Source organism: Medicago sativa, chromosome 3, assembly GCF_051527215.1.
Source record: "Medicago sativa cultivar Bolivia chromosome 3, Bolivia_mono, whole genome shotgun sequence".
NCBI lineage: Eukaryota > Viridiplantae > Streptophyta > Magnoliopsida > Fabales > Fabaceae > Medicago > Medicago sativa.
This window is the reverse complement of record NC_140751.1, coordinates 80,821,568-80,848,799: the sequence shown is the minus strand read 5'-3', so window position 1 is coordinate 80,848,799 and position 27,232 is coordinate 80,821,568. Positions and strand designations below refer to the sequence as shown.

At 32.1% G+C, this 27,232-nt stretch overlaps 3 protein-coding genes and 1 long non-coding RNA gene across 8 annotated transcripts; 3 read left to right on the top strand and 1 right to left on the bottom strand.

The window, feature by feature from the left end:
* The first annotated feature begins 891 nt into the window (after window positions 1-891).
* On the top strand, window positions 892-6,681 carry LOC146940770 (purple acid phosphatase 15-like). Of its 3 annotated transcripts, XM_085754499.1 has the most exons (9): window positions 946-1,344; window positions 2,938-3,129; window positions 4,196-4,336; window positions 4,457-4,529; window positions 4,670-4,887; window positions 4,983-5,173; window positions 5,253-5,537; window positions 5,861-5,983; window positions 6,171-6,681. In XM_085754499.1, exons 1-9 carry the CDS (start codon window positions 1,071-1,073, stop codon window positions 6,177-6,179), a joined length of 1,506 nt encoding a protein of 501 aa, XP_085610625.1. In that variant the 5' UTR covers window positions 946-1,070; the 3' UTR covers window positions 6,180-6,681. The 3 variants fall into 3 exon arrangements, with proteins under 3 accessions (XP_085610623.1, XP_085610622.1, XP_085610625.1); XM_085754497.1 differs by having other exon boundaries at window positions 892-1,344; window positions 4,196-4,529; XM_085754496.1 differs by lacking the exon at window positions 6,171-6,681 and having other exon boundaries at window positions 892-1,344; window positions 4,196-4,529; window positions 5,861-6,128.
* Window positions 6,682-11,570: 4,889 nt separating this feature from the next.
* On the top strand, window positions 11,571-16,977 carry LOC146940769 (purple acid phosphatase 15-like). Of its 2 annotated transcripts, XM_085754495.1 has the most exons (7): window positions 11,571-12,113; window positions 14,642-14,833; window positions 15,318-15,651; window positions 15,742-15,959; window positions 16,056-16,246; window positions 16,325-16,609; window positions 16,684-16,977. In XM_085754495.1, the coding sequence occupies exons 1-7, from the start codon at window positions 11,840-11,842 to the stop codon at window positions 16,819-16,821; spliced, it is 1,632 nt and encodes a 543-aa protein (XP_085610621.1). In that variant the 5' UTR covers window positions 11,571-11,839; the 3' UTR covers window positions 16,822-16,977. The 2 variants fall into 2 exon arrangements, with proteins under 2 accessions (XP_085610621.1, XP_085610620.1); XM_085754494.1 differs by having other exon boundaries at window positions 11,784-12,113; window positions 16,056-16,609.
* Window positions 16,978-20,193: 3,216 nt separating this feature from the next.
* LOC146940768 (uncharacterized) lies at window positions 20,194-22,108 on the bottom strand. The gene is made up of 5 exons (XM_085754493.1): window positions 22,023-22,108; window positions 21,836-21,869; window positions 21,552-21,682; window positions 21,060-21,096; window positions 20,194-20,747 (listed from the first exon to the last, which is right to left on the bottom strand). Exons 1-5 carry the CDS (start codon window positions 22,080-22,082, stop codon window positions 20,590-20,592), a joined length of 420 nt encoding a protein of 139 aa, XP_085610619.1. The 5' UTR covers window positions 22,083-22,108; the 3' UTR covers window positions 20,194-20,589.
* Window positions 22,109-24,416: 2,308 nt separating this feature from the next.
* On the top strand, window positions 24,417-26,929 carry LOC146940767 (uncharacterized). Of its 2 annotated transcripts, XR_015033504.1 has the most exons (6): window positions 24,417-24,454; window positions 24,905-24,966; window positions 25,310-25,371; window positions 25,860-25,972; window positions 26,392-26,476; window positions 26,601-26,929. It is a non-coding gene; the product is annotated as an uncharacterized LOC146940767 (long non-coding RNA). The 2 variants fall into 2 exon arrangements; XR_015033503.1 differs by lacking the exon at window positions 24,417-24,454 and having other exon boundaries at window positions 24,711-24,966.
* The last annotated feature ends 303 nt before the right edge of the window (window positions 26,930-27,232 follow it).

Sequence of the window (27,232 nt, the reverse complement as noted above, 5' to 3'; positions counted from 1 at the left end):
TCAAATAAAATTATTGCACTAAAGAAGCTTCAATGGTGACAAGAATTGATACCGAGTAATGGATTATGTAAAATTAAGTCATGTTAATAGTAAGTCGAAGGTAAAATAATTTGTATTTAAATACAATTATGTAAAGTGATACAAGAATTATTTTGATGACAAAATCAATTACTCAAAAACAATTAAACATGTCAAAATTAATTATACAAGAAACATTTTGATCATTTTAAAAATGAAATCAAATTACTTCCAATAGACAACATGTGATAGATTTCATTAGGTGGAGGCCTCCACAAGTTAATTGGGTGAAGTTAAATACGGATGGCGCGTGCAAGGGTGGAAATATAGCTGGTTGTGGTGGTATTATTAGAGGGAGTGATGGAGAATGGATTGGTGGTTTTGCTAAATTCATTGGCGATTGTAGTGCGTTTGTGGTGGAGCTTTGGGGAGTGTTGGAGGGTTTGAGATATGTGAGAAGGATGGGATATACATTAGTTGAATTGAATGTAGATTGTGTTAGTGTGGAGAAGACTATAAAGGAAGGTGTGACAGATAGTCGTTTGGGTAGAGCATGGGTTAATAAAATTCGTCGCCTATTGAAGATGGATTGGAACGTTGTTGTTTCTCATTCATATCGAGAGGCTAATCGGTGTGCAGATGCTTTAGCCAACATTGCTTGCTCTTTGGATTATAATCTGAAGATATATGAGACATGTCCGACTCAACTTAGACATTTACTTTTAGCTGATATTATGGGGTTTGCTACCTCTAAGTTAATTTCTTTGTAGTTTTTCCTTGTTTCCGGATTTAGGCCCTCATTTCTATCAAAAAAGAAAAATGAAATAAAAAATACATGAAAATAAAGATAGATCTCACATAAAACTGACAAACAAGTTGATTTCATTTAACAAGAGCGTGCGTGTTCAAAAGAGAATGTTAACATCATCTTTGCACCATTATATATATCATATGTTCACCGCTCTGTTTTCTAACAGCATCAACTCTTTGACCCTCCACAATCCTTCTTATTTATACACACCAACATTCTAGTTATATCTCACATCTGAAAAATGGGTTCTGTCTTGGTGCCTCCTCATGTTGTTACACTGTCTCTGTTGTTATTATCACTAAGTTCAATCCTTGTACATGGTGGAGTTCCAACCACACTGGATGGACCCTTCAAGCCTGTGACAGTTCCTCTAGACAAGAGCTTCCGTGGAAACGCTGTGGACATACCAGACACAGATCCTCTTGTTCAAAGAAATGTTGAAGCTTGTCAACCTGAACAAATTTCTCTCTCACTCTCTACCTCCCATGACTCTGTTTGGATTTCTTGGATTACAGGTACTCCACTTCCCTTCTTCCACTTATTATCTTCTTCCTTACTAATGTACTTTCTAATCTTATTCTCCAACTTCAAATAAGAGGTCACAAATGAACTAGGTAGCAACACCTTAGATTGAATATCACGTCGGCCTACATGACATCGACAAATATAGTTGTGTTCAATCACTTACACCTTTTTAAATTATTATTGTGTCAATGTTATGTGTCCGGACAATGCACTCGAAGTCAATTTGGGGCACAATGCCCCCACTAAATTATTTATTTTGCTTGAACTCGTTGAATAATTTAATTATTTTCCACTAAAAATTGAACATTGCATCCGCTAAAAACTATTGATCAATTTCATTTATGAATAATTAAATCTGCAATGATGTGAGATAAATTGCACACTGATTGTATAGTTATACATAGATTTTTGAGGGGTGTGGTTGTACATAGATAAAAATATCTTTTATGTGTTAAAAATGAAAAATAAATAATTAACGTTAATATTAACAAACTTAGAAATCAATTATAATTTTTAAACATTACGGTGCTTCAACGTTTTGTGTATATAATGCATGGTACAATTTTTTGAGAGGTGCGTGGTACAATTTTGTTATCTCCAAATTCTTCCCTGATGTAATGGCGTGATTTTTTTATCGCTTATAGATTAATGTTTTTCATATGAATAGTATATGATTTACACTAATAAAAAAATTTAGATTCTGTCGTAGTGTCGTTTTTTTTTTAAGTGACTAAAATTCACCTTTTAAGATGAATAATTTACAACATGTCCATTTTTTTCTAAATGGAATTAATGTCGTTTTCACATGCACCGAATGGAAGGATTGAGAGAGCAAGTACACCGACTCTCACTCTCTATTTGGTGATAACTCTTTCTTCATTCCATAATTGGCAAAACTTTTATTTTGAGTTAATGCATTTTGAGGTTTTTGAACTACTAGTACTAACCTCACCAATTTCGTTCATTGGAACCTTTAGAGCATCCACAATGGTAGTTCCCTAACAAGGACTCCTTAAATGGACCCCACGTGACACATCACTTATTAATAATTTTTTAATAAAAGTACCTATTAAGGACTCAATGACTCCAATGGCAATACACTAATAAGGACTCCAATGAAAAATACTTAAATATGTCCCACTATCTTTACATATTAAACAAAAATAATTTATCTATTACTCATTTTTACAAGTGGGACCAAGTAGTACACATTTTATTACTTCTTTATGCAAGTGGGACCAAGTAGTACACATTTTATTACTTCTTTATGTAAGTGGGACCAAGTAGTACACATTTTATTACTTTTTTAAACGTGGGACCCGTTAGTTATCTAGGAGAGAGAGGGTCCTTATATAGTTGCCCGTTCCTTAACGGGGACTCAATTTTTCTTCCTCCAATGGAGGGTCCCTAACGGGGAGTGGTCCTTGTTAAGTAAGGACCTCCCATTGGAGATGCTCTTAGTACCAATTGTAAGTTGATTTTTTCTGTTGTCTCAAGGCCATATTTTGGGATTGCGTTAATTTAATGTCAATATATAAGTAGTGTCTGTTTATTTGAATATAATTGTTAGATTACATTTGCAGGAGAATTCCAAATTGGGGAGAATATAGAACCATTAGATCCTGAAACAGTTGATAGCATAGTTCAATATGGAAGGTTTGGAAAGTCAATGAATGGCCAAGCTGTTGGTTATTCCCTTGTGTATAGTCAGCTATATCCTTTTGAAGGACTTCAGAACTACACTTCTGGAATTATACATCATGTTCGTCTCACAGGTATATTAACACTTTGACTTGGGCTATAAGCTATAAAGCCCAAATATGATACATAGTAGTGCGGATGCGATACGATACGGATACGCGGATATGCAAATATTTTAAAATTCAAGAATGAAGATAGGATACAACTTAGATACTTTTAACAATTTTTTTTATAATAAACCTTATATTCATGTAAAATACATGAAAGGAATATACATTGATCGTTCTTCATTAATATATAATTATAAAGATCACAATTGCAAAAAAAATAATACTTTGATAAGAACACAGAGGGTAGAGCTTTCTTATAAAGTTATAAATCATAATCTATTTCATTCCTATTACATGATATCAACAAAAACATCAGTAAAATAACTCAAAACAACCTTTGTGTCATGTTAACAAATTAAGTCTCTTCTCTCATTACCTTCTTCCCCATAAAATACATGAATTTTAAGTCTGATTCATTAAGAGATCATTCTACCGATTCCAAAGATCTAGCACCAACTTAAATTGAATCACGTACATCTCCACTGAATTCTCATAACTTAGTCTCACCTTTTATATACCTTCAGCTTTTCTAGGATACACATTAAAAAAAGAAATTCTGGTACTTCTAGAGTACGTATCAGTGAGTATCCACAGACTATTGGTGTCCAATACAGGCAAATAATTTTGTTGAGTATTCGAGCTTTATAGGCTTTAAGCATCCTTTTGTCTCACATGCACCAGCTTTTTTATCCAAGTAAATTGACCCATGTCTTGAAAGGGAAGTGTTCAGAGTACTGGCAGTATCAAATATGGCCAAATTAGTATTTATAGACTATGTAGCGCTGATACCTCAGCATGAAGGCATGTATGAGTGTCCAATATTTGTTAGTGTTTGACAATCATAAGAACACACATGATTACATTCAATTACTTTCATTTCTTTAAATTGTTACCGGTATTTACATCTCAGTGTCAATATGTGTTTAGTCTCCATGTCAATGCTTCATAATTTATAGGTGGTGGGCTGTCTCTACTTTACAAGTAGGTTTGCTGTGAAGAACTGATTAAAATTCCATTCTCTTTACTGCAGGATTGAAACCCAACACTCTATACCAATATCAATGCGGAGATCCTTCTTTACCAGCAATGAGTGATGTTCATTATTTCAGGACAATGCCAGTTTCAGGCCCCAAGAGCTACCCTAGTAGAATCGCAGTGGTCGGAGACTTAGGTCTTACATACAATACCACATCCACTGTCAATCATATGACTGGAAATCATCCCGATCTTATTCTATTGGTTGGTGATGTAACTTATGCTAACCTGTATCTTACTAATGGTACTGGTTCAGATTGCTATTCTTGCTCGTTTTCTAATACCCCCATCCAGGAAACATATCAACCGCGTTGGGATTATTGGGGAAGGTAAAATTTAGCTTCACTAACTTCACTATGAATCTTTCTGTTATAGCTGGTTTACACACATGGTGCTAGTCTTGTCATTGTCTTGATTTTGATTTTGAGATTTATTGGTTCAATCGAATCAATGTGGATTATTGATTCAGGTACATGGAACCTCTGATTGCTAGTGTCCCAATAATGGTAGTGGAAGGGAATCATGAGATAGAAGAACAAGCTGAGAACAAGACATTTGTTGCTTATAGTTCTCGATTTGCATTTCCGTCAGAAGAGAGTGGATCATCATCCACTTTCTATTATTCTTTCAATGCTGGTGGAATACATTTTATAATGCTCGGCGCCTACATATCATACGACAAATCAGGTTAACTCTAGGTTCATCATTTTCTTCTGGTTTCTTCTACACAATTGACAGTCCTAATTGGATCCACTTCAAGTGTCATCCTTCTTTTATTGCAGGGGACCAGTACAAATGGTTGGAGAAAGATTTGGCTTCTCTTGATAGGGAAGTAACTCCATGGTTGGTAGCTACATGGCATGCACCTTGGTACAGCACTTACATAGCACATTATAGAGAAGTGGAGTGTATGAGGGTGGAGATGGAAGATTTACTATATAAATATGGTGTTGACATTGTCTTCAATGGGCATGTAAGCACCTTGTTGTTTTCATTACTAAATAATTGTTATTATTCTCAAGATACAAAATTCTCATGAGAACATTGAACAGGTTCATGCCTATGAGAGATCAAACCGTGTATATAACTACACATTGGATCCCTGCGGTCCTGTTTATATTACTGTTGGTGACGGTGGTAACCGAGAAAAGATGGCAATTGCTCATGCCGATGAACCAGGAAACTGTCCAGAACCATCAACTACACCAGATAAATTTATGGGTGGCTTCTGCGCCTTTAATTTTACATCTGGTCCAGCAGCAGGTAAATTCTGTTGGGACCAACAGCCTGATTATAGCGCTTTCCGTGAAAGCAGCTTTGGTCATGGGATTCTAGAGGTAATCTTTCCTTATCTAGTCTCTACACATTTATCTTACATTTTTACTTTCTAGAAAGGGCTTAACAAATATACAACATTTGAATTATTCAACTTGAAAACTGAAAACCATGTTTCTTCATTGCATGTACTCTCTTTATTTGTGGTAATTGTATTTTCAACCTGGTCAAGTATCAATTGAATTGAAAAGGTCATTAAGTCTTATGATTTTGGTGAAATGCAAATATTTCCGCAATATTGGTTCATGCATATTAGTGACACTTGAAACATCAATCAATTGAGTAGGAGTACAACAAACTAAGCGGTAGAGTAATTAACTTGCAGGTTAAGAATGAAACTCATGCACTATGGATTTGGCACCGCAATCAAGACTTTTATGGGAGCGCTGGTGATGAGATTTACATTGTTAGGCAACCTGATAAGTGTCCACCAGTTAAGCCAGAGGAGGTACATAAAACATGAATTTGGATATTATGTACAAATTATATTGACCATTGTTTTTTCATTCTTAGGGATAAATAATCCTTTAAATTAGGCATATCTTTAAGATGTCAAGTGCTCTGTGCAAATTATGGAAATTTTCTACTATTAATTGTATTAGTTTTTAATTTTTATTTTTGTATTTTTGTTGTAGAACTATTAAAGGGAAGCGAGCTCCATCACGTTCGGCATTAGTTTGACATATTATTGTGTGATCGATCTGAAAATCATGAAACGGCCTAATCTCCTACGGGAGGATTACCTCTAGGGAGCATTTGGTTGATAGGGTATAATTCTCCTCTTGGAAATGGTTTCTAGGTAAGATTCATGTACTATGAGTGGGAGGTGGAACATGTCTTGTGTTGGAACGTAGAGAGATTTGTGAAGGGGCCTTGATGAGTTGCATTGATTTTGTTGGCTTCTTGCCTGCTTTCGGGCGCTTTGGTTGGGGTTACACCGTTCCTTCTCTCGTTCATTGGTGGTGCTTGTTGTCGGCTGGGTGTAGTGGTGTTGGGTTGGTCTACTCGTTCTTGATTGGAGTCTTTGTTTTTGTCGACATTATTTTGGTCCTTTGTGTTTATTTTTCCTATTATGGCTTGTATTTGCATTGTGATACTCTTGGGTTTGGGTGCTTCTTGTACTACTTCTCACCTTTTCTCTTTGTACTTTATTTTTTCATATTTGCATTAAAAAAAAATTGAAGTATCAGTTTTGATAAAAACCAAATTAAAACTATATTTAATCTTATGAAGCCCGGATACTCTAAAACGGAGACGTACCCGTATCGGATACGTATCGGATATCGATATTTCACGGATACTCGCGGATACGTACCCACGAAGTATCAGAATTAATTATTTTAAATTTTAATACATATTTTATCGGATACTTATGTGATACTCCACAGATACACAAGGATACTTCTAAGATATTTCACATATATGTATCATAGAAAAAGATGAAGAGTAAAAAAGTGAGACAATATTGTAAAAATTCATTATAGATGTATATGATTCAATTTTAGATATGCATTAATAGAATTGTTTCTCGATGAAACACTTAAAATTATATTTCTTAGGATGAACGTAGCGAGAGATGTGATTCAGTTAATCAACATTTGATAAAATTTGTGTTGAGTTCTTTTAATGATGTTTCTCTCGATATCCCAACATATGAAAATGTAACATGGTTTATAAGAAAACTTTCAAAAAAAATTGTTTTGATCACATGTATTATTTTTAAAAAATTGCAACTTTTATAATAATACAATAATGAAGAGTAATCAGTGTTAATTTTATTCAAGTATTTTATATGCATATAAGTTTTATTATAAATTTTTGTTAACGTATCCTAACTATATCGTATCCTAAATTTAAAAAAAAAAATATGTATCTGCGTATCCGTATCGTATCGTACCCGCACCCGTATCCGTATCGGGGCTTCATAGATTTAATCTATCAATGCCCATATTTTCTTTATGGCATTTACAACAATGTACTTAAACTTGATATTTTTAACTCCAAAAAACTTATGAAAGTCGATTAGTGTGATTTTGGGAGTGGGGGGATATTTGTAGGAGTATAAGATAAATTTTTCTTCGTGTAAAGTATAGCTCTGCCCAATTGTTCCCATCCTTACCATTAGGAGCACACGCTAAGTTTACAGAAGTCGTCCATCTTTGGCTCTGTTTGGTAAACCCAAAAAAAGAGCTTTTAGCTCTTAGCTTTTAGCTTATAAGCTCATTTGACAAAAAAAGTTTTCTTTGGTAACACTTTGCTCTGTTTGGTACAACGAGCTTATAGCTTATTTCAGGAGCTTATAAGCTATTTTTCAGAAGCTACTTCAAGTAACTTTTGAGCTTATAGCTTTTAGCTTCTCATTTTTTCTTCCATATTTACCCTTATTATTCAAAGCAAAAGCTATCAGCTAATTTTACCAAACACTTCAACTAGCTTATCAGCTAAAAGCTATCAGCTAACTTATCAGCTAAAAGCTATCAGCTAGCTTATCAGCTAAAAGCTATCAGCTAGCTTATCAGCTATCAGCTAATTTTACCAAACAGATTGTATTCTTTTTTTGGAATCAGTCACTTTAGTTCCTGAATGGAAAAGGAGTAGCTACTTTAGTCCCTGAATGCAGAGAAATTGTAAAACAGTCCCTGAATGTAGACTCTGTTGGTCAATTTCAAAGATTAAAGTGACTAACAGAGTCTACATTCAGAGACTAAATTGACTAACGAAGTCTACATTCAGGGACTAAATTGACTAACAGAGTCTACATTCAAGGACTATTTTGTAATTTATCAGCATTCAGGGACTAAAGTGACTACCTATTTCCTATTCAGGAACTAAAGTGACTAATTCCCCATTCTTTTTTACTCTGTCTTTTGTTTTCTCTTCAATAATATAAGTAATTTTTTTTTCTTTCTAAATCAAACCACTTTGTCACTATACCAAGATGGAATTTTATTTTTACTCACTCCTAGATAGAATATCAAGCAATTTATTCTCAATTTGAATTTTCATATGGAAATTAAAATTAAAATTTTAATTTGATTTGTTTTTGTTAGTGATGTGTTTAGAAACTCAGATCACATGTCTTTAAGTATGATTCTACATTATCAACAATTTTCTTCGCCCAAAGAATAAGAGTCGCAAACTTTCTATAGAAAAAAATGCCATAACCTTGACTGTATAATTGAAGATTAGTATCAACAATTTTCTCCGCATGAAGAATAAGAGTTACTCTCTCTCTCTCTCTCGTTCCTAAATTATAAGTAGTTTTGACGAATTCACACTTAAGAAATACAACTAATTATGTATGACAAAGAGAAATTACAAGTTATTTTATAAAATTATCTTTAACTATTGGAATGAGAAAAATAAATTAAAATATTAAAAGAAAAGAGAGTAATAAATAGTTAAGGATATAATAGAAAAAAAATAACATTAATGATTCATTTGTATTGTATTTAACACAATTTTATTTAATTTTCCATAGCAACTTCTAATTTAGAACGGAGGGAGTGTAAACTTCTTTTTTCTAGGGCGAGGGGAAATAAGAGTTATAAGATAAAAGGAATTTCTCTTCAAAAAATACCTCATTTGTCTGATTTGTTTTTCTGACTAACTTTATCTCATTTGTTTTACATTTAAGGTATTAACATATGAATTAAGAACTTGACTAAAAAAAACATATGAATTAAGAAACTCAATTAGTATTTTTTATTCAATAAAAAAATGGCTAAAGTGCAACTTTGGCCCCTTATCTTTCAAAAAGTTGCGATTTTGGCCCCCTAACTTTGAAAACTACAATTTTGGCCCCCTAACTTTGAAAACTGCTGAGAAGGCGACACGTGTCCAAAAAAAGGGGTCATTTTGAAAAGATAAGGGGTCATAATCGCAACATTTTGAAAAGATAAGGGGTCAAAAGACATATTTCCCTTATGTTAGGGGGTTAAAAGAGCATATTTCCCTAAACATGGGGGGCCAAAATTGTAGTTTTCAAAGTTAGGGGGCCAAAATCGCAACTTTTTGAAAGATAGGGGGCCAAAGTTACACTTTAGCCTAAAAAAATATTGTATATTTTTCTGTCCTAAAATGAGCGATCCATTTAAAAAAAAGTTCCAATTTGAATGACTCCTTTTCTAATTAATACTACTTGTATCATTTTTTTTAGAACGACAAAGGAAAAAAGAAAAAGAAAAAGAAACTATAAAAACAGAGTTCTGTATGAGGCATCAAGCCGCAACACTGCCTTTAACTCCGATGGGGGAGTCGGTCAAAAGGTCACACCTAACCTTAAAGATGCCCGAGCTTGACCAAGAAATTTGTGCAATAGTTGCCCTCTCTAAGCACATTTGGAAAGAAATGTCAGAAATACGCTCCTTCAAACCAAAAAAATTCACCAATAAAGAACATGCATATGCGAGTGATCCGGATGTTGAAGAAGATAGAAGACTTCTAAATAATCTATCTCGCAAATAACCCGTCGAATAAAGTTATTGATTACCAACGGCAGATCATGGTAAACCCCAAATAACTTAGCAAAAAGTGCAGCCCTCTACCCCTCATTAGAAACAAAGTCAGGTATCCAAATTTCTTTATTGTCACAAAGTAAACTGCTAGAATCGATGTCAATGAAAACACTACAACTTCCATCGATATTCAACTTAACGCATTCTTATTAAGGTAAAGTCCATTTATCAATTTTAATTCAATATATTTTACTCTTTTTTATTTTATTTATGGTAATGATAAATACATCGATAACCATACTTTTATAAAGAGTACTTTTACGAAAGTATAAAGAGCAGTTTGAAAAGAAACCACATCTAGATGTATAACATCTTTTTTTTTTGGTATGTCATCTAACTATACTATATCTTATCTAAACTGAAACTTGAGCGTAAAGAGAGTTCAAAATGTTGACGGTGGTTACAAGCAATCACGTAAGCCAGATTTATGAATATATCCAGCTCCATTCAGACAATGAAACAACCAAAAATTGTCTTGTCTTCATTCCTTCATGTTGTGTTATGACTCAAAAATTGAAGATTTGGAAAAGTGAAGAAACGTGACACGATTTGGCAACCGTGTCACGATTTCTGAGGGCCGAATGCATGTTTGTCTTGGAGGGAAAACGTGACACGATTTTGGGAAAACGTGACACGATTTTCGGCTTGCTGGGCACGTTTTTAGGATAAGGTTGGTCGTACCTTGGGTCGTACGTATCAATCGTGGCACGATTTGGACAAACGTGACACGATTTTGACAGATCTGAAACACGTTATAAGCATTCTTTGACCCATTTTGTTGGGTAAGCTTGGTGAATCTCATGGAAACCAAAGGAGGGAACTTTTAGGGTTTTAGATACTAAAGGTTGAGGGTCTTTGGGTGAGGTTCAAAGCTTCAAGATGTGAATCTTGGAGAACCAAAAGAGGGGGCTCTTGGGAAAAGGGTTGGTGCCTTTTGGGGAAGATTCATGGGGTTGGGAAACACATGAGTGAAGAGTCTTTTGTAAGCAACATGGGTGAGTCTTGTGAAACCAAAAGAGAAGACCCTTAGTGAAATCAAATGCTAAGGGTTGGTTCTCTTTTGGGGGTTAGATTCTAGTGTTGGGAAACAATTGTAAACACCTTGGGAGAGTGAAAATTCATGAGTGTCTTGTTCATTGGTGAGATTGGGAAAATGGGTAGAAATTAGGGTTGTTCTTTGTGAGCTTGTTGAAGCTAATTTCTTGTAACCCATTTGTATCTCTTTGTAAGAACTCATTGATAGTGGATTGGAGAGATCAATCTCTCCCCCAGAGTAGGTCAAGTTGGACCGAACTGGGTGAACATTTCTTGGTGTTGTTATCTTTTTCTTTACTCTCTTTATCTTGTTTATTCCTTGGTTGGATTGTGGTTTTGCTATGCACTTGGTTTATAGACTAGGTTTATATTGTTGTTGTTGCTTGTGGTTAATTTTGGTTGTTGGTTGCCATTGATACTTGCTCCACACATCATAGTTTGTATTGGTGTGAAATTTGAGTCCGGAATTCACAACACTTCATCATGTGAACTCAGAAGTTATATGAACCCACTTGTCCTTCCTTTACATTTAATTTAATAAATATATTCAATTCTTCAAATGTCCCATAAATAAAAATCCAATTCTTTAATGTACTTTCCTAAAAAACAATGTACTTTCCAGCCTCTCATGACTAAAAATAAAATCCTCGTTTTGCACAACTATTATCATATTTCATCATTTTGTTTTATAATAGCATCAATTCTTTGACCATTTAGCTCACTCCATAGTTATCTAACTTCACATTTGAAAAATGGGTTTTGTTTTGGTGTCTCCTCATGTTGTTACACTGTCTCTGTTGTTATTTTCACTATGTTCAATCCTTGTTCATGGTGTAGTTCCAACCACATTGGATGGACCCTTCAAGCCAGTGACAGTTCCTCTTGACAAAAGCTTCCGTGGAAACGCCGTGGACATACCAGACACAGATCCTCTTGTTCAAAGAAATGTCGAAGGTTTTCAACCTGAACAAATCTCTCTCTCACTCTCTACCTCTCATGACTCTGTTTGGATTTCTTGGATTACAGGTACCCTTCTTTCACTTATATTATCTTCTTCATTACAAGTGCTTTGAAATAACAGGTTACACTTACACATGAATGAAGCTATCATTTTTTTTTTCTTGTTGTGGTTCGTTGGTTCACGTGAACTAGTAAATAGTTCTCTCACTGCTGCCACAATAAGTGATATATTAGGCTCTCTTTAACATAAAATGGCCGATAATTGATAAACTAGTTTAGTTTAGAGTATTGTAGTGGTGAATAACTTATAAACTAACTCATGGTAAAAAAGATTTTATAAACTAACTATAATATATAGTGAATAAACAATCTGATTGAATGTATACAGGGCCGTCCCTAGGTAATTGGAGGCTCGGCTCTCATGTAAAAATAGGCCCCCTAATAAAATAAAAACATTTTTTTTAAAATAGCAATTATCCATTTAAATTGAAAATAAGATCGTTAAAGACTAAAAAAAGGTGTTTATTGTAACTAATACATAAAAGATCAATATTCTAATCAATAATATAAAAATACAATTCAAGCGAATATCTTTATCAATCTTCTAGGTTATATTTTTCCTTAGTTTGTACAAAGCCAAAAATAAAAGGTTTATGATATTTTTTTTAGAGAATAATTATAATGTTTGTTCTTTCAAATAAAAAAAATTATAATATTTGTTGTTAGAGTTTAACTATCTTATACAATAAGCATGGGCCAAAAATTACAATAAGTGTTCTAACAAAATAAGAAGAAAAAAAATTATATTATGTTTTCATTTGTAAATATATAATCAAATATATTAAGGAGAATTTGGCTAAATTGAAGAGATTATAGATGAACTTCAAATCCATAAAAAATAATGTCTAAGTCAAAGCTTTGTCATACTAAAAATATTAATTATAGTAGCAAAAAGGAAAAGAAAAATATATTAATATATTAATTATAGAAGAAAAAGGAAAGGAAAATCATGTTATATAAGACTAGGCCACTAGACCACTTCAACTAACATGTTATATAACTAACGCTAAATATATTTATTATTATTTACTGGGCTATAAATTTTTATATGAGGCCCATACCTTGGGGAGGCCCAGATCCATTGAGCTGTTTGCACCCCCCAAGAGCCGGGCCTGAATGTATAATGATTGAATTAATTTTAAATACAAAATAGCATAAAAATATGTTCAATTAATATTTTTTCAAATAAGATAACGTAGGTAAAATTAAGAGAAAAAATTATAAGATATACATGTTATCAAATAAGTCTTTTTTGTGGATGAACTTATAAAATATAAGTCATAAGTTTAAAATCTGGTACTGTAAAACAAAGTCTTAGATAATTTTACACATTAAAAAAAAATAAAGAATTGATCTATGTAATATTAAATAGAGGTATAATTGAAAGAAAAAAATTGTTACATTAAAAATTGTAAACGTCATTTGTTTTTAGTTATCATTTTAAAGTTGTTTACACATATCAATAAAACTAATCCTCCTTTCGGTCCTATTTATAATAAATCATTCACTTTTTAGTTTTATTGAATAATTTCTAATAAATAGGATCGGAGGGAGTAAATTTTACTTGATTAAAAAATAATAATAAATGTTATTAGTTTATAAATAATTTGATCATTTTTTTATATTACTCTTAATTACATTTGTTATCTCATTTCAAATTTTTCTCTTTCTGCAATTAACAGTGAAGATTAATTTCGATTTTTATTTTTTAACTTTTTTGTGAATAGAAAAGAGAATAATTAAGACTACTTTAAATTTTGAAAATGATATAAAGTATGAAACAATATTTTTTTTTACTTTAAAATGGACACTCAAAGGAAAAGGAAAGGACGAAGTATGCTACTCTTAGAGCATCCACAATGGAGACCCTCAATTTTGAGGTCTTAAATGGGTCCCACATGGACACATCATTTTTTAATAATTTTTTAATAATAGTACTTAATAGATACTCAACCACTCCAATGGAGATCCTCTAACAAAGGGTCTAATAGGGTCCCACAAATATTATTTAATAACCATGAAAATTATTATTTTAATAAAAAGTGATGTGGGCCTATTTAAGAATGGGGGTCTTAAGTTAGACCTTGGATCTTTTAAGACCTCCAATTTTTTTTCCCCCAATGGAAGTATCTATTAGGTACCAGGTCTTAAATGGTGAAGACCTCACGATTGTAGATGCTAGAATGGAGGGAGTAATATATTAAGACAAATAAATCAGTTTTCTGTTTTTGTTTTTCTCCAAATACAATTAATGTCACTTTCACATGCACTGAATGGAAGAATTGATCGAGGAAGTACACTGACTCACTCTATACTCTCTAGGTGTCGGTAGCTCTTTCTTCATTCCACTATTGACAAAATTTGTCAGTATGAATTAATGCATTAAGTTGATAAGAATTTTTTCATTTTGATGTTACAGAATTACTTTTCAACTACCGTCACCAATTTCATTAATATTTTTTTAATAGCAAAGATGATTTTAGTGAAAAGAAGAAATTAGTACTAGACATGACATTTTTGAATTATATTTGCAGGAGAATTCCAAATTGGGGAGAATATAGAACCATTAAATCCTGAAACAGTTGGTAGCATAGTTCGATATGGAAGGTTTGGAAGATCAATGAATGGTCAAGCTGTTGGTTATTCCCTTGTGTATAGTCAGCTATATCCTTTTGAAGGACTTCACAACTATACTTCTGGAATTATACATCATGTTCGTATCACAGGTACATTAACACTTTGACTTAGTACAGGTACTAGTCATATGGCCAAATTAGTAGCTATAGGTTATGTACACCGATACTTCAGGGTTGAAGGCATGAGCGCCCAACATGTCAGTCCTTGGTGTTCAACACTCATGCGACAGTAGCACATGTGATTACATTCAATCAGTTTCATTTTCTTAAATAGTTATCAATGTCTACATGTCTGTGTCAATATGTGTTTGGTGTTCGTGTCAACACTTCAGAGATTTAGTTATGGGCGCGAAAGGCGTTGAGAGTTTCACATTAGATAACTACATGGCCTGAACATTCATTAAAAATTAGACACAACTCAAATTTTAAGAGGAAGGAAAGATTTGAAAAGGAAAAACATGTTTTAAAGTCATTAATTCATTGCCTAGTCATTCTAAGTCAACTCAAGTCAAGCTTACATATGCCTGGTTATTTTTGAAGAACTAACGTAGAACTCCTACTCTCTTTGCTGCAGGATTAAAACCTAACACACTATATCAATATCAATGCGGAGATCCTTCTTTGTCAGCAATGAGTGATGTTCATTATTTCAGAACAATGCCAGTTTCAGGCCCCAAGAGTTACCCTAGCAGAATCGCGGTGGTTGGAGACTTAGGTCTTACATACAATACCACATCCACTGTCAATCATATGATCAGCAATCATCCTGATCTTATTCTATTGGTTGGAGATGCTAGTTATGCTAACATGTATCTTACTAATGGTACTGGTTCAGATTGCTACTCTTGTTCATTTTCAAATACTCCCATCCATGAAACATATCAACCACGTTGGGATTATTGGGGAAGGTAAATTTTTCACTTCATCTTAATTTTGACTTGAGATTTCTTGGTTCAAACTCAGTTTATGAAATTAATCTTGATTATTTATTTATTCAGGTACATGGAACCATTGATTTCTAGTGTCCCCGTAATGGTAATAGAAGGGAATCATGAGATAGAAGAACAAGCTGAAAACAAGACATTTGTTGCTTATAGTTCTCGATTTGCATTTCCGTCGGAAGAGAGTGGGTCATCTTCAACTTTATATTATTCTTTCAATGCTGGAGGAATACATTTTATAATGCTCGGTTCCTACATATCATACGACAAATCAGGTTAACTCTTGGTTCATCATTTTCTTCTGGTTTCTTCTACACGATTGATAGTCCTTATTGATTCACTTTTAGTATCATCCCTTTTTTTTATTGCAGGGGATCAATACAAATGGTTGGAAAAGGATTTGGCTTCTCTTGACAGGGAAGTAACTCCGTGGCTGGTAGCTACGTGGCATGCACCTTGGTACAGCACTTACAAGTCACATTATAGAGAAGCGGAGTGTATGAGGGTCGAGATGGAAGATTTACTATATAAATATGGTGTTGACATTGTCTTTAACGGACATGTAAGCATCTTCTTGTTTTCATTATTTATAATTGTTATTATTCTCAAGATACAAAATTCTTACGAGAAAATTGAACAGGTTCATGCCTATGAGAGATCAAACCGTGTATATAACTACACATTGGATCCCTGCGGTCCTGTTTATATCACAGTTGGTGACGGTGGTAATCGGGAAAAGATGGCAATTACTCATGCAGATGAACCAGGAAACTGTCCTGAACCATTAACTACACCAGATAAATTTATGAGAGGCTTCTGCGCCTTCAATTTTTCTTCCAGTCCAGCAACAGGTAAATTCTGTTGGGACCAACAGCCTGATTATAGTGCTTTTCGCGAAAGCAGCTTCGGTCATGGGATCCTAGAGGTAATATTTCCTTCTCTAGTCTACACAATTATCTTACTTATATCTTACTAAGTGGTAGAGTAATTAACTTGCAGGTGAAGAATGAAACTCATGCATTATGGATTTGGAACCGCAATCAAGACTTGTATGGGACCGCTGGTGATGAAATTTACATTGTTAGGCAACCTGATAAGTGTCCACCAGTTAAGCCAGAGGAGGTACATAAAACATGAATCTGGATATTATGTACACATTATATTGAACATTGTTTCTTCATTTTTAGGGATAAAAATAATCCTTTAAATCAGGGTCATCCCTGACATTTCAGGTTCTCCGTGTGAATTATGACAGTGTTATACTGTTGGTTATACTAATTTTATTTTCTTAAACTTTTTGTTCTAAAATTATTAACAATTCATTTATACTAATGTTTCACACAAACCGGCAGAGGACCAAGAAATCACCCAACCTCACATCCGTACTGTCACAATGGTAGAATTAAATTTGGTGCCCCTGAAAAATGAGACCATGTTTTATGGCACCACCCATACTACATGCATGCCTAGGACTCTCATTGCTTTGTAAACGGGACCATGTTTTCTTCTTCCTCCTATTTCTGTCTATCCGTGAAGCTTTATCTAATACATTCTCAATCATTATTATAAACAAAAATTTACATTCTTTCAATTAATGATGTATATGATCATTATTATAGACTACCTACTAGACCATTGACCCGTGCTATCGCACGGGTCATATCGATAAATATATTAAGTGCTAATATGTATCAAAATAGTTTAGTTGAATGGAAATAATAGTATAATTCAATTCATAATATTAATTACCACAAACGTTTGTACTGTACCATATTAAAATATTTTCATGACATCGACCCTGGTATTGTAACATAACATATAAATTTAATGGCTTAGTTTAGTGAAGAAAAGAAAATATGATGTTTGTGGACATATAAATAGTACCAATATGCAAGAAAAACAATAGTATAAAACAAATTCCTACACATTAAATTTATATGTTATGGAAAACTTCTTTGTAGACCATATTTGATGTCACATCGGTATCTTCGCCGTCCTCATCATTGATCAATATCTTTAAACCATCCCTTGAAGTAACCCTTGATATTGCGACGTACAATTGTCCATGTGAAAAAAAGGAGACGGTAGATAGACACCAACATGTTTCAACGACTGACCCTGACTCTTGTTAATAGTCATTGTAAAATGAGACAGATAACGGAAATTGCCTTCATGTCAACCAAAACCTCATAATTTGCTAACTCATGCTATCGCACGGGTCAATGATGAGCACAATATATTAGTAATGAAACAATTACATAATGAAAGTGAAATAAACAAACATACCTGCATATCCTCAAGTCCACATTTCCATCAACAAAATCTGCAATTTGTAAAATAAAGCTACATATCAAAACATGGTGGAGAAAGAAAAAACTCATACCCATTGAAAATCATTGCATATATCATCATCTTACACAAATGATATTAGCAAATTCATAAATTCTATGGGAGTTTAGACCAGTCAACCTCCATGGATGCCAGTAACAAAATCTATTAGCAGAAGCAGCGAGAAATAATCTATTAACAAAATCTGTACGATTTTTGTCTTGCAAACAAAATAGGAACAATTTGTTAATAGGAGTGATTTGTTTTTTTTTTTTTTACGTTTATCTGTTTAGTAGGAAACGATTAGGAACAATACGATTTATGTCTTGCAATCAAAATAGGAACAATTTGTTAATAGGAGTGATTTGTTTTTTTAAAAAAAAAAAATAAATTGGAGATTTCTGCAATCTGATATCTCAAACAGGGGTAATACAGTAAAAGTAAACACTGAATTTAGGTTAAAATTAGGGCAACAATTAGCATTTGGGTTAACTTTAATAAATAAAAGATAATATGAGTGATTTGTTTTTTTTTTTTTAAATATGAGATTTCTGCAATATGATATTTCAAACAGGGGTAATACAATATAACCAAGCACTGAATTTAGGTTAAAATTAGGGCAACAATTAGCATTCCGGGTTAACTTTAATAAATAAAAGATAATAGGAGTGATATGTTTTTTTTTAAATAGGAGATTTCTGCAATTTGATATTTCAAACAGGGGTAATACAATAAAAGCAAGCACTGAATTTAGGTTAAAATTAGGGCAACAATTAGCATTCGGATTAACTTTAATAAATAAAAGATAATAGGAGTGATTTTTTTTTTTTAAATAGGAGATTTCTGCAATTTGATATTTCATACAGGGTAGTAAAAGCAAGCACCGAATTTAGGTTAAAATTAGGGCAACAATTAGCATTCGGGTTAACTTTAATAAATAAAAGATAATTGGAGTGATTTGTTTTTTTTTTTAAATAGGAGATTTCTGCAATTTGATATTTCAAACAGGGGTAATACAGTAAAAGCAAGCACTGAATTTAGGTTAAAATTAGGGCAACAAAATTAGCATTCAGGTTAACTTTAATAAATAAAAGATAATAGGAGTGATTTGTTTTTTTTTTTAAATAGGAAATTTCTGCAATTTGATATTTCAAACAGGGGTAATACAGTAAAAGCAAGAACTGAATTTAGGTTAAATTAGGGCAACAATTAGCATTCGGGTTAACTTTATTAAATAAAAGATATCATTCAATGAATCTAATACATTATCCGATCACTATTATAAGCAAAAATTTATATTTTAAATTCTTTCAAATAATTATGTAGACGGTCTAGACCACATACATCATTCCATAAATTAATTTAAAATGATTATTTTTATCTATAACAGTGACATGATGCTGTATCTACTTGCAAGAAGTTAAAACATTCAAACAACATTTACTTCTTACTTATATATCATACTAAAATGTAAATTTACTCATAGGTATTTCTTTTCTTTTCCATTTTGTAGGACAGAGCTAAAAAAATCAACTTAAAGAAACACTAAGGGTGTGTTTGGATAAAAGGTTCAGGAGGGGAAGGGAGGACACTATGAAATGTTTTTTTAAAAAGTTAACGTGATAAACGATCATATAATATTTCAATCATGCTTAGTTTATTTTTAAAAAAAGTCAAATACATCTAAAGGTCCTTTAAGTTTTTTCGTTTTTCCCAAAGTGATCCTTTAAGTTTCAAAAGTCCCAAACAAGTCATTTAAGTTTCAAAAGTCCCAAACAAGTCCTTTTAGTTTTTGAATCGTTTCAAACAAGTCATTTTAGAGGATGATGATGATGATTCAAATGATAGCAACAAAGAACATTATTCACCATTTGCCATACCTAAAAAGATGACTAATTTTAAGTGGGTGTTAGGAGCCAGATTTGGTACCAAAGATGAGTTCAAGGAAGCAATTACCAACTATGCTATCTACAATAGGACTTGTTTGAAACGATTCAAAAACTAAAAGGACTTGTTTGAGACTTTTGAAACTTAAATGACCACTTTGGGAAAAACGAAAAACTTAAAGGACCTTTAGATGCATTTGACCTTAAAAAAACATGTTATGTAGTTTGTAGTTTAAACAAGAAAAGTGAATCTTCCCCTCCTAAAACCCTCAATCCAAACACACCCTAAGCATATGAAAAGGATTCGGTAAAAAGAAAAGCATATGAAAAGGATATAAAATGCACTTGTGTTCAGGACTTAAACATTGTATTCATCCATTAAAAAAAAAAAAGAACAATTTTTATGAAGGTGTACAACTTTACAACAGAAATAAACTTTTTTATTCAATTCAAATGAATAACAAACAAGAGAAATTATATTTGGACATCCATTTGGTAACAACTATTGTGACAACTTTATCTCTTATACTCACATTATTTTTTACTTTATCTCTCTATTGTTATGATTTCCGTGCCAATACTACTTTTTCTTTATAAATTTTGGTTGTCAAATTGTCACCAAATTGGTTGTTCAAATAACACTCCTGAACAAACAATGGTGCATTTTGGTATTCCTCTCTTAGTTTTCCGATTAATGTAGCATGAATGTATCATTCCTTGTGTTCAAAAGTTGTTGAGAAAACCCAGGAAACGGACACACGCATTGTGCACAACAGCTGTAACATTTCTCCAGACAACCATCCTTGTTTCCAATCCTTCCACAACTCTTTCCACATATATATCTGCAATCTAAATAATACATAAATTTGAGTTATGGACAACATCAATAAATTAAATTAAATTTTTTCTCAACTTCGTTTTTTTCTTGTATATCAAAAAGAGTAATGATATTTAATATTTATTCAACCATATTTGTGACAACTGTTGAAATAACATTCTTTTATATTCTTATTGGTCAAAAACAATACAACGAAAAAAAAAATAGTAAAATCACAACAAGAGTATAAGATTGAAAGTTAGTTGTCCCAAAATGGTTGAATAAATATCTTTTGTCTATAAAAAAAAATTAGTATGACAAAATATTAGCTAGAGCTAAATTACCATCTTCCTGGCTGTTGATTGGTACTTCTCCATTGCCCTGTCAAATTTTAATATAAAAGGGAAAAATAGATGTAAGAATGAATTCAAAACTAATAAATAAAAATATAGCCCCTAAAAAAAATACTTACAGAAAAAGCACTCGAACCATGCTTTTATATTTCAAAATAAATTCAATGTGAAACTAATATGTTCTTTTTTTGCTAATATAAAGTAACTATTCTTTAATATAGTTAATAATTAAAATTTAATGATAAATAATAATGTCATTTAATTTAATACTAATATAAACAACCAACAATGGATTGATTTAAGTGCTAAAAGATTTAGGCTCATTGAACATGAGGTTCGATTTCTGACTTATCATATGGAGAAAATTCAATTGGGATTGAAGAACCCCTCTTGTGTTTCACAAATTCTCTAACGGAGATTAATCATGGACGGTGAAAACTCGTACTAATGGTAATCCAAAACAAAATACTAGTATAAGCAAACCTTATTTAAAATGTTTTCTGCCAGAGCATACGGACACGAACACTTTTGACAACACATGCTACAGTAGCTTATACACTCATTCTTATATTGAGATCGTGCACAACGGCTGGGACATACTATAGTCGAACAATCTGAACAAAATCAAGATTTTAGTTAAGGACAACATCAGTAAATTAAATTAAATTGAATAATTTGATCCACTTCCTTTTTGTCCAAAAAGCAAAGTGTCACAAAATATAAGCCCGATCTTTGTTTAATTAAAATAAAAAAGTAAGAGCTATTACCATATGGACTTAAGTCTCCTTCAACACCGGCCATCTGAATTTTTTAAAAAGAAAAAAAACATATTAAGTTGTGGAAAATAAAAACAATAGCACGATTAAAAGAATGTAAAGAATACGTGTGTGTCTGTGAGTGTGCGTGACCCAGAGATATGCAAGCGTGAAAGAATAGAGTGAGAGAAATAATTACATCTTGGATCACAAGGGCAATGGGAAGTATGAGAAGAAAGGTGCAAAGAAAATTAGCCATGGTATAATTGGTGAGGTTAAGGAGTTTTTTTTTTTTTCTTTCTGTAGAGGAGCTGTGGAGGTTAGAAAGTTATATATAGGCAAATAATATCGCAATGTATTTAAATGTCAGTTATTTATTTGACTAAATTTAATGGAATTTATTAGTAAAAAAGTACAACTTTGCATATATGAGCAACAAAACAATTAGTCATCGTTCTATCAAAAAAAAAAAATTAGTCATCTATCTTAAAATAATACTCCCTCCGGTCACATTTATAAGCAAAAAATGATTTTTTAGGTACATTGAATAATTAATGTATGCGGTCATATTTATGTGTTAGATACATTAATTATTGGATGTACCTAAAAAATTGTTTTTTGCTTATAAATGTGTCGGAGGGAGTAGTTGAGTTCAAGTGATAAACGAACTTTATCAAGGAAAATCGTTCGATAGAACCTGAGTTTGATTACTTGGTAGAACAATTCTTAGTCAGGTTATCCTAACCACACGCCCGAACTATGGGTTACTAGGGATTTTTAAGGAAGTATTAATTGTGTTGATTTCAACTTCAATGGTAGACTTAATATCATTTACTAAAATACTTTTATTAATTGTAGTTAGTAGAGTAGTTAAGTTTCATGAAATTAAACACCCTTATTAATTATAGTTCGTGGAGTAATTAAGTTGAATAAAACTAAGGGTCATGTTAACTTGTGCCCTAAGGGCACAAGTTAAGGATCTAAAAAAAGAAATAAAACATGAGTTTTGTAGTGAAAATATAAGTTTTTAAACTTTCAAAGCATTGAATGCACAATTTCCAAAAATTAGTTTCTACAATTGGCTTCTAAACTTGTGCCTTAAGGACATAAGTTAACATTATGTTATTTTGTTCATCTATAAAAAAAATTATATTACTTCTGTCACTAAATATAAGATCTTTTTGAGAATTTTTTGTCTCTTTTTATATTACCTATTTGATATTTTCAAGTACATTAATTAATTAATTATTTACCAACATACCTCTATTTATTTTATATCTTTTTCTTCAATTAACATTAAATATTATATGAAAATTGGAAAACATAAATAACTTTTTACGTTCAAGGATAAAATTAACCATAGTAATTACAAACAAATTTATTACTGATATCAATTTTCTTAATTTCTGTTATTTTTTCAAAATGACCCCATAATTAGAGACGAAGGTAGTAATTTATTTTTTTACGAAATCTTACTTACTAAAGCTTAACCCCCGAAGCTAACCCTAACCCTAATATTTTCCCCCCATTTTTCCCTCCACTTTTCTGAGTCATTTGATCTTGCACATTTAGGCGTCATTCAATTTTAGTCATTGATCATATTTCATATTTATCTCTTCTATTTTCCGAAACAACTATTTCATATTTATCTCTTCTATTTTCCGAAACAACTATTTCATACTTATCTCTTCTATTTTCCGAAACAACTATTTCATATTTATCTCTTCTATTTTTCGAAACAACTATTTCATATTTATCCCTTCTGTTTTCCGAAACAACTATTTCATATTTATCTCTTCTGTTTCCAAAACAACTATTTCATATTTATCTATAGCCCTATTTTTCCGAAACAACTATTTCATATTTATCTCTTCTATTTTCCGAAACAACTATTTCATATTTATCTCTTCTATTTTCCGAAACAACTATTTCATATTTATCTCTTCTGTTTTCCTAAACAACTATTTCATATTTATTTATAGCCCTATTTTTCCGAAACAACTATTTCATATTTATCTCTTCTGTTTTCCGAAACAACTATTTCATATTTATCTCTACTTCAGCTTATCCCCCAAGCTAACCCTAACCCTAATATTTTCCCCCCATTTTTCCCTCCTCACCCTCTCTTCTCATCCGTGATCTATCTTTCTCCTTTCTCATTCACTTCTTTTTTTCTTACCTTCATTTCCGATCGATTTTGGCATCCTCCCTCCATCTCAGTGATCCAAAAATTTTCACGTGACCTTCAAGATTAGGTACTCTACGCAAATTTCTTCAATCTACTTTGTTTGATTTTTTTATTTTCGTGTTGATTTTCATTTGTATTCCTAATTTGATGTTCAGATTTACAATGAAGAGCCAACTTAAATCGGATTGTTGAGATTGTGACGCAATTTTCAAGGTTCTGGTTGTAGCATAAACCAACGGTGGAGCACCAATAGGGTACTTTATTGTAGCAGGGTTAGTAGAAACAACAAATTCAAGTATTTTGAAAGTGATTGTTCAGATTTGTAAAGATTAACTTTTAATCATTAATGATTTTTTGTTGAAAATGGATCATATATCATATATCTTAGGTTTTATTTCTTTTGCAGGATACATTGCTCTCATGAGTATAATCACTACTTAGAGGTGTGTGTGTCTATATATATATATATATATATATATATATATATATATATATATATATATATATATATATATATATATTTACTTTTAGCTATTTTATGTTGAATGTGTAATTTGATGATTTTTCAGATTAGGCTTTTGAAAGTGCTTTAGTTTATAGTGATTTAGAACTCTTAAGTGATTGAATGATGAACATTGGCACATCATTGGGTGGCCATTGTCTACTGTTATTTTGGGGTTGTTTACTATATGTGGAATAATTGTTGGTTCATAAAGCATAATAATTTTGAAGATGATTTGGCTGCATCCTGCAAAATTTGACATTTTTTGGTTCTATACATTGATTTTTTTTGCTTTTTGGATTCTGATATTTTTGGTTGTTTGTAGTGTTTACATATCCTATATTATTGTGTATCTTTTACAAACGAGTATCTGAAGGTGTGGTTGATGAAGCGAATACGTGCGTTGAAGCAGATGAGCAAAAGGGTGTTGAGATGCGGCAAATACGTTCAAAGGTTTGATTTATGCTGATGTTGCCAAAATTGTGATAAAAATTTTGGACCTATTTTAGTCATGCTACATTATTCATAAAATGAAATGAAGTTTGGGTTTCTAATTTACTGATCCTGATTCATGGTTTCTTATTTTTGTCGTTAATTTATATATTTATGTTAATTGATCCTTAAGATATCTGCAATTTTAAACACAATTCATTCATTGATCTTTTCCTTGGCTAGAGAGCAATTTGAAAGGGTTTAATTTCTCAACTCATCAATGTTTGAAAGATGTTTGATTTTCCTTTCGTGCTATTCTATCATTAATCAATCATGTCTCTAATTCATAGATCTCACTTTTCAGCTACTCAATGGGCAAATGGAAAGGAAATGGAGGGTGTTTTAACTTTTAACTATGAAGAACATGTACTAGCCTCATATTTATTTCATTATCAATGCAATTCATTTTTTTTAATATCGCAAATTCGATGCTATTGAAAAAAAGATGCTATGAAAAAACGAAAGGGACATTCAAATTCTTGCACTTGAATTTGTTAACCTCATCTTTTGATGTTATTACCTTGAAACATTATATTTGACCATTATATTTGTTTGGCCGTTGTACTTTGAAACATTTCATTTTGAATGAATTTTTATGTTTGACCATTATATTTTGGACTTTGGAATGTGATTTGTTTGTCATTGGGTAGCTTGGGAATTATTTCATGGTTGATTTTAAACATTTGATGTTAAGCATAGAGAGTGTGTCATCAATGTTTTGTTTGTTATCAATCTTATTTATTGGGCATTCATCTTAAATAATTTTTTGTGATACCTCTAACCAAACATTCATCTGTTAGTATACATTTCTTCATTACACTATGCAATTATAATTTGACATTATTGGTCTTCAGAAGCTCTTCAAGGAATGATTCAAGCGTCCCTGCAAAAAAAAGTGAGGATGGACTCATGCTTTTCTTCGATCCAGGACAGAGATTTCTTTGACACTATTATCTGGCCACACGAGGTATACCCGACATAACTTATCTAATAAATTGCCTAATTTTGAATTCGTAGTTCAGTAATTTGATAGCTTATCTGGTCATGTCTAACTGTAGCCAATGATTGTTGTTTGCAAAGAGTTCTTCGATCGGAATTGCAATCCTCTTGGATTATTTTTACATATCTAATAATACGATTTAGTTAGCTCTTAATTTTTTTAATGAAGTCTTAACTATGATAATGACATTAGATTGTAAGTGAGTAACTTTTCAACATGGAGTTACTGCTATTATTAGTAATTTTCATGATTTTTTTTTACATAGCTTTTGGTGCTATTGGAGGTTGTATGTTTCAATCCTCTTATGCGTATTTTCATTGGTTTTTCCTTTTTGTAGTAATTCTTCTATTTTCTCTAATCTCATTTTACATTCATAATATTTTTAGGTTAACTATGACATGATTGATGCCCTAGCTGAGTTGCAGGGGATTCTCATCAACATTGTCCACTGCAAAGCAACTTTTGGATAAGGTATTTTTATTCTCATCAACTTTCTGCAAACCATGACTCTTGGCAAATGATTTGAAGTTGTAATTTGGGATTAAAATCTAGAATTTATGTTGTGCTAAATATGCTTATGGAATGCTAAATACAGGTTGGTTTTGCAAGAAAATGATGGGATTATATGGACAGCATGGGTGATGAGGAATGCGCATGATAACAAGGAGCTATGGAAAGCTACTGTCAAGTCTCATACAAAGTGATATATATAAGTAGCTATCATGAATGTGGTAGGCACTGCAAAGCCAGTGTATTCATAAGTGTTTGATTTAAGTTCAAGTTTTATATTTTTCAAACACGGGAGGCTATAAGTATTTGATTTAAGTGGAAAGCTTTGTCTTTCTCAAACACCTATAGGATATATGTGTATTTGATTTATGTGTCTATTTATTATAAGTTTTATATGTATTTTAGGTTAAATTACACCATGAGTCCTTTAAATTTGAGGTTTGTATAACAAATTGATTTTTAAGTTATTTTGGTCACACATAAGTCCTTTAAGTTTGTAAACATTTTCAATTTAGTCATTATGTTAACCAAACGTTACAAAAATGAAGATGTGGCAGTTAAATGTATGATGTTACATGTATCATCATCAAACATCTTAAAGGACTTATGTGTTAGAGAAAACCAAAATAACTCAAAGGACCAATCTGCTACAATTTTTTTTGGCTAAATGCCACGATTTTTGTTTACCCATTCATCAGGATAATTTCAAAAATACCC

Coding starts and splice junctions, on each gene's coding strand:
- LOC146940770 (XM_085754496.1), top strand. CDS start 1,071: ATGGGTTCTGTCTTGGTGCCTCCTCATGTTGTTACACTGTCTCTGTTG. Junction 3,130..4,195: donor ACATCATGTTCGTCTCACAG/GTATATTAACAC, acceptor TCTTTACTGCAG/GATTGAAACCCAACACTCTA. Junction 5,174..5,252: donor ACATTGTCTTCAATGGGCAT/GTAAGCACCTTG, acceptor AACATTGAACAG/GTTCATGCCTATGAGAGATC.
- LOC146940768 (XM_085754493.1), bottom strand. CDS start 22,082: ATGGCTAATTTTCTTTGCACCTTTCTTCTCATACTTCCCATTGCCCTT. Junction 21,870..22,022: donor TTGCCCTTGTGATCCAAGAT/GTAATTATTTCT, acceptor TAAAAAATTCAG/ATGGCCGGTGTTGAAGGAGA. Junction 21,097..21,551: donor CAGAAAACATTTTAAATAAG/GTTTGCTTATAC, acceptor AAAATTTGACAG/GGCAATGGAGAAGTACCAAT.
- LOC146940769 (XM_085754494.1), top strand. CDS start 11,840: ATGGGTTTTGTTTTGGTGTCTCCTCATGTTGTTACACTGTCTCTGTTG. Junction 14,834..15,317: donor ACATCATGTTCGTATCACAG/GTACATTAACAC, acceptor TCTTTGCTGCAG/GATTAAAACCTAACACACTA. Junction 15,652..15,741: donor CGTTGGGATTATTGGGGAAG/GTAAATTTTTCA, acceptor TTATTTATTCAG/GTACATGGAACCATTGATTT.